Genomic DNA, 6,875 nt, shown 5'->3' on the forward strand with positions numbered 1-6,875 from the left:
TCAAGTTATTTTACAAACGACTCAAAAACCGACAAATATGAATGCAATTTTGTTTTGAAATCTGTATGACATCTACTACTACCTCACCCCAAAATAAGCATAATTACAAGTTTTACAAAAATGGTTTAGTCTTTGATATTTTCCAGAATTTTGATATATCACGTTTGGTTAGCTTGATCAACAACTCTTAATTCTTAGTCATTTTTCTTTTTGGTAGTTTTCTTGATTGTGACACAAAGGATAGGGTGCGAAACTTCATATATACTTAACAACTAAAACGTAGTTTTTATTCCAACAAACAACAATGGTGAATTTCTTAGCATATTAAAGATTTCTGAATTTCTTTGTTTTAATCCAAATAATACATATGCTTAACTTAGTTACTCCGTACTCCTTGGATAAAAAGATATACTCCTCAATTAATAATGTATTTGAATTCTTGTGGGAGCTCATGATATATTCCATAAAGTAATGCATGTTTTGAAAATTTTAGTTAGTTTTTTTTTTTTTTTTGGTGTACCATCCGGTTCACCCTTAGGGCTAATCCGGATTCGGGGCGAGTTTTGAGTGGATAGGTTCCATTCCCCTCCCAATTGTTGTGGCGGGGGATCGAACACGGGTCCTCCCTACCAAGTTCAGCCTCAATCACCACTGAACCAACAGTCAATTGGTAAAAAAAAATTAGTTTGTCTACGTACAATCAAAATTATTAGTGAAAGTTTTTAGTGAAGTATTATACATTTATACCTTTATCGTTTTGATATGTCAATTTACCTTTTTTGTCCATTGAGTTTCCTAAAATATAGTAGAACGGGCTTAAAGCTAATCTATACCTAGTCTATACCTAGTATTTAAAAAGAAACATTATATATTATTAGAAGTCATGTGAAATCTCATTATTAGAAGTCATGTAGCATCTCTGCTTTTATCCATCATTTTATTTTGTTTTTATTCCAATTTTTCTTTATTTTTTCTATGATTTACAACTTCTAATGCCTCTTCCACTCCATTTCCCTTATTCAACATTAAGTTATTAATAGCTTAATATACTCGTTAGTCTCTTCCACTCCACCCCTTTAACATCCAATATTTATTCAACATATATTTTTTATATTTTTCCAACTTTCAAATTACACCTCTATTTAATTCATATATTACCAAAATTCACAAGTACTCAATAATTAAAACAACAAAAGACATCTGAACAACCACTATACAACCGCCCGTTCTATGAACGGGCTCAAAAGCTAGTTATTCTTTAATAAGTACGACAGTACGAGTACTAGAAGATAAATATCATCTGATTTTTCCAAAGAGCCACTTTAAAGAAGCATGCTCCACACTTTATTTTCAGAACAAAATTTCCATCTCCCTGTCAACCATGTACTAAACAAATGCATGACTACTGCCTACTCATCATGACATTGAGCCCAGCCCTCAAATTCAGAACCCGTCTGCCGTGTTTCAACTGACCCAATTTTCGGGCCCAATAATACATTAAACTGAAGCCAAATGTGAAACTCAACAATCAAAATTGCAAGCTATATGAACACACTTCAACACTCATGTTGCTACAAAAATCATTACCACCTAAAACACATTCCTTTTACATAGTTTCAAGATACGCGATTAAGAGGAAAGAACAGCCATAACGTCGGACGCCCTTAGAACTATGTAGTCAGATCCATCTTTTCCTTTGAACTCGTTTCCTGCATACTTGGAATACATCACTGTGTTCCCTGCTGCCACTGACAATGGTTTCCTATTGCCTTCCTCATCCAATGGACCAGACCCAACCGCGATCACCTGGTACACCAAGACAAAAGGTAATAATGAGGATTATAAGAAGAAAAAAAGAGGGGGGGGGGGGAGGGGGGATTAACCATCTGATTAAGTAGTCATTAAGTCAAAACTAAATGCGGATGAATGATTACAGTGCCAACTGAGGGCTTCTCCTTGGATGCTTCTGTCAATAATAAACCTCCTGCGGTTTTCTCTTCAGCCTCAGCTACCTGAAAATTTGACACCCATAACATTCATCAACTATGCATTCAGCTTCTATTTGCCTTGTTCTTTTTCGCTTAATTTCAGCTTCAGGGCTTATTTTTCAATTCAGTTCAGTTCAGGAGCATTCAATTCAATTAATTTCAGTTGAGCTCAAAAGAACAGGGCCTAAATCCACAAACAGGCGAAATAAACAGAGAAAAAAGAAGTATATATAAGCTCCATGTAAAAGCTATGCTTGCACACCGTTAGGAAGAAAATGGTATATATACAAACATTTAGTAGAGGATGCCGCATATAAGCAATTGTTTACTACTCCGTATCTACCTTGTGACCTCCATACTACACCATGTTAACACTCTTTGAAACACTTTTGCAGTCAACTAATTTACCATCTGATTAAGTCATTAAGCCAAACCCAGCAAATGTCTCACACAATTTTCTTGTATTGCAATGATATATCTAATCACTAATCAAATACATGTAAAGATGGTACATATCCAGTGGCTGATAAGGATAAGAATAATACTGCGATTACTGCCTCCAGTTTTTTTTTTTTACTTACACCATTTAATGTTTCACGTTTGCCAATACAACTCTCTAGCCATTAATAATATCTCTAATTATACATTAGCTAAAATTATAAAAAGTTGATATTTTAAAAATATATATCGACACGAATCTAACAAGTTCCCACCTAACTATATAATTTATTATGTATTAATCACAAAAAAATGACAAAAAAGTGTATGAATAATGTAACATTGCAAATGGTGCAAGTAAAAAAATCGGAGGATGTAGTACATATCCAGTGGGTGGTAAGATTATCAAGGGAGATATCCACATATCAACAAAAGATCATATAGCACTGACCTTAATGAGAACTCTCTCATTCAGAGGCTTAAGATCTTTAATTTCATCTGTCTCAAGAACGCCAATAATGTCGTCTTCCTTCAGTAGTAAATGGTTTGACCCATTAAACTCCAGCTCAGTCCCTGCATACTTGGAGTACACTACCTGAGTACCAGTCTGCACCAAATAAAGTAGATTGATAAACTATTGGTCAACCAAACAGTTTTAAGCAGCTGACAAATTTTTTAAGCAGTTTTAGCACTGAACATACAGAAACAAAACAGTTACCTTGACACCAATTTCTACTTTGTTCTTCCCAATTGTCCTGCCTTCTCCAATAGCTACCACTTCACCAGATTGGGGCTTAGATACAGCTGTTGAGGGTAGCAAAATACCACCAGAAGTCTTCTCCTCTGCTTCCTTGATCTTGATTAACACTCTATCAGCGGTAGGCTTGATTGAGGTATACTGTTTATTTGAATCATTATAATCAGTCATATTATCTTGTTTTCATGATAATAGGAAATGATAATATGCCCAGTTTTATCAAACAATCATTGCTATCCAATAGCATTCGCTGTATGTTATTCATATCACTAGTGGACTTTTGCAGTCTCCAAGAACTAGAGATAATAAATGCTCCCACTTCACTAGTAATTCTACACTTACACTGCATACCATAATCATATTTTTTTTAAATAATCAACAGTCAGAATTCAACCTCTGAGTACATGGATCATGGATGGCTTATTAAAGAAATGGGGGAGTATAAACTAAGTTTTAGTATTATCTCCTATAAATAGTTATTGGACTTGGTAAAAAGAGATAATTCAGAGTTCCTAATTAGAAACGTCAAGAAAGAACATTCATAAACCATAGATGATTAGGTGACTATAATCATACATACAAAGACCAAAAGACCTCAGCGTCAAGAACCTTAATAATGATTGCCATAGCAAGAACTCTTGTCAACACCAAATCACACCAGATATAAGTTGAAACGCCACTTATAAGTATAAACGCAGGGTAGCAGCATAAGCAAGATGCTGTATTGTAATTGATAGGATATCTACACAAATGATGGGAGAATATGTCCTCATGGAAGGGAGCAATTTGTATCCAGTGATTGCCTCGCACACAATTGGCCTTTGTCATTAACAAAAACACCCAAGAACTAAATGATTCCTTGATTTGCCAAAAACATGATTGACAAAAAAATCTACAATTACACGAGTAGATAGACCATTCCTTGAACATCATAATCAAGTAACTCTTGTTTTGCATCTAAACAATAAGAATTTCAAGACCATAGTCCACTAACACTCTAGATTGCACAACTAGAAGTCTAGAATCACATGAACTTATACCAAACTCACAAGGGGTAAAATAATAAACATAAAAGCATCAGACTTTGAACAAAATTCTACAGCAATGTCACCACAATACATCAAATTTAATACTAATCTCCAATTATTACTCCATCCATTATAATGACCAGAGTAGAAAATACAGCAGAACCATTTTTATACTTCCATCATTTCTTCCACAAAACATTGAATTGAATACTTAATCCCCAATCGTTCTCCAATCAAATGTAATCACTCGAACAGTACATTCAAGAGAAATCCTTTCTACATGACCCTTGATTGATACCAACAAGGCAACAACATATACAATGTATACCACACCAGCCTCGTACAGTCGTACTACAAGCTATGATCAATAAAAACAGGTAAACCATGCAACAACAAAACCTGAATTCTTAAGCAATAAGCCTCGAACAACAACAGCACCAATTCTTAGGCAATGACTAAGTTTTGCAGAAAAATAGCTACATCAACACGAAGCAAAAGTACCTTGGGGGCAACAACAGTGGCAGCTTTAACAACAAGAGGGCTGAAAGACCTCTGGCTAAGCCCTTGTCTCGACGGCACAAAAGCAGCAACCTTGAGCGATGAAGACCTAAGCCCTTCAAAAGTGGGTAAACCCCTGCTCGATACAGTTGCTGCTGTAAGCTGAGCTGCTGCCATTTTCCTACTTACACAATTCAAAATTAGCTACCCAGAATTTGTTTTCCATCTTATCCATTAATCCACTAACTACACAAAACTACCACAAACTCAAAATTAGCTCAAAATCCCATTCAACCCCATTATGCCGTTAGCAAAAAATGAAGAGCATTTACTGTACATTACTCCCCACAATTACACATAAATTTTAAAATGCCACTAACCCATTAGCAATAATATACAAATAAGATCGATATTTAGAATTTGTTTTCCATCTTATCCCATTAATCCACTATCTACCACAAAACTACCAAAAACTCAAAATTAGCTCAAAATCCATTCAACCCCATTATGCCGTTAGCAAAAATGAATAGCATTTACTGTACATTACTCCCCACAATTACAAATTAGATTTTAAAATCCCATTAACCCATTAGCAAGAATGAACAAATAAGATTAAAATTCAGCATTTTATCCACCGGCAAAGATGAAGGAAATATTCTATATAATACAACCCATAATTCAAAATTACCGGAAAAAAATACCCATTTACCAATTAGCAAGAATGAATATAAAATTGTTGAATATACAGAAACCCAGATAATTGAACTTTTAATTGAAATGTAAGCACTGATTAATTACCTCTTTAATTGATGAGTAGAAATGTGAGGAGAGTGTGAAGACTGTAAGCTGAGCGAGAGAGAAACTGTGAAGGATTGGAAGGATAATGAAATGAAACCCTAGAAGTTTCAAGGGATTGTTTATTGGTTTTAAATTGGTTAAGGAGAGTTCTAGAATTGTAACGTTAGATGGGTGGTTTGAGTTGATGGGTCATGATCATTGGATGGGCTTGTATTTGTTGCCCAATTCTCATTTCATCCTTTCTTTACTTGGATATTTGCATGGGGCCGTCAAAAAGTTGCCCGGTCGAGAAATCGATCGAAATCAACCGACATTTGAACATACTATATCCGAGAAATAAGGATCTCGTAATTGACCTGATTGATTGAACGTTGACTCGAAATTTGATTTAACTCGTTAATTCAAGATCCAAACTCGAATCGCTAGCAATCCGAGGAGACCCGCAACCCAATTTGCAACCGATAGCTTTTAACCGAACGGAACCCACATCCAATAGCAATTCGAAAACCAATATTTACCTGATAACAATCATAATAGACTCCAACGGATAAAAAACAATCATAATCGACCCAAACGGATAAAATTGGATATTCGATTTAATCCGACACGTGACAACCCGAATCCGAATTCAACCGAATTGTTGTCTATCTGACCCAATCATATTTGAAATCCGAAATTATAATCCGACCTAGATTGACCTGGTAACCTAAAATCACCTGAAATAAAATACTAAAATAGACCATATTTAACCTGACCTCGATTTAATTACTCATTATTAATCTGGCTCAAGTAACCCAAATTAAACTATTACCAATGTAAATTTAGTTCGATGTGTGAAAATGTATTCATGTTTTATTAAATAATTTGAAGACAGGGTAATAAAAGCCGAAAAAGTATTTTTCTTAGAAATAATAAAGTGATCCCGTTTGATCGTGAACTCAATCCATATAACATAAGAATACTTGAAACCGAACTAACTCCAACCACAAACTTAATCTCATATACGTCGGATAAGTCCAACCATAAACTTAATCCGCAATTGACCCAAATCTCAGGTACGTCCGATCTGAACTTGACCCGAACCTAAGACTCACCGATCCAAACTTGACACATACATGATAGTTATCTGATATGAACATGACATATACACGCAATAAACCGGCCACTTTTGTTTAGGCACTTCTCTTGCCACTTTTGTTTAGTCACCTAATTTTGTCTACCCTCCCTCTCTCCCAATAGTAAGTTATAGAGAATACAAATGCATCATCAATACGTTTCCCTCCCTCTCTCCCAATAGTAAGTTATAGAGAATACAAATGCATCATCAATACGTTTATTAATGGCATGTCTGATTCCGTCTACTCAAAT

General features: G+C 35.0%; 1 protein-coding gene across 1 annotated transcript; it reads right to left on the reverse strand.

The window, feature by feature from the left end:
• Positions 1-1,460: 1,460 nt before the first annotated feature.
• On the reverse strand, positions 1,461-5,666 carry LOC110796770 (20 kDa chaperonin, chloroplastic). The gene is made up of 6 exons (XM_022001856.2): positions 5,508-5,666; positions 4,713-4,890; positions 3,145-3,324; positions 2,878-3,033; positions 1,935-2,012; positions 1,461-1,806 (listed from the first exon to the last, which is right to left on the reverse strand). Exons 2-6 carry the CDS (start codon positions 4,884-4,886, stop codon positions 1,630-1,632), a joined length of 765 nt encoding a protein of 254 aa, XP_021857548.1. The 5' UTR covers positions 4,887-4,890; positions 5,508-5,666; the 3' UTR covers positions 1,461-1,629.
• Positions 5,667-6,875: the final 1,209 nt, after the last annotated feature.

Source organism: Spinacia oleracea, chromosome 2 (assembly GCF_020520425.1).
Source record: "Spinacia oleracea cultivar Varoflay chromosome 2, BTI_SOV_V1, whole genome shotgun sequence".
Lineage (NCBI taxonomy): Eukaryota > Viridiplantae > Streptophyta > Magnoliopsida > Caryophyllales > Amaranthaceae > Spinacia > Spinacia oleracea.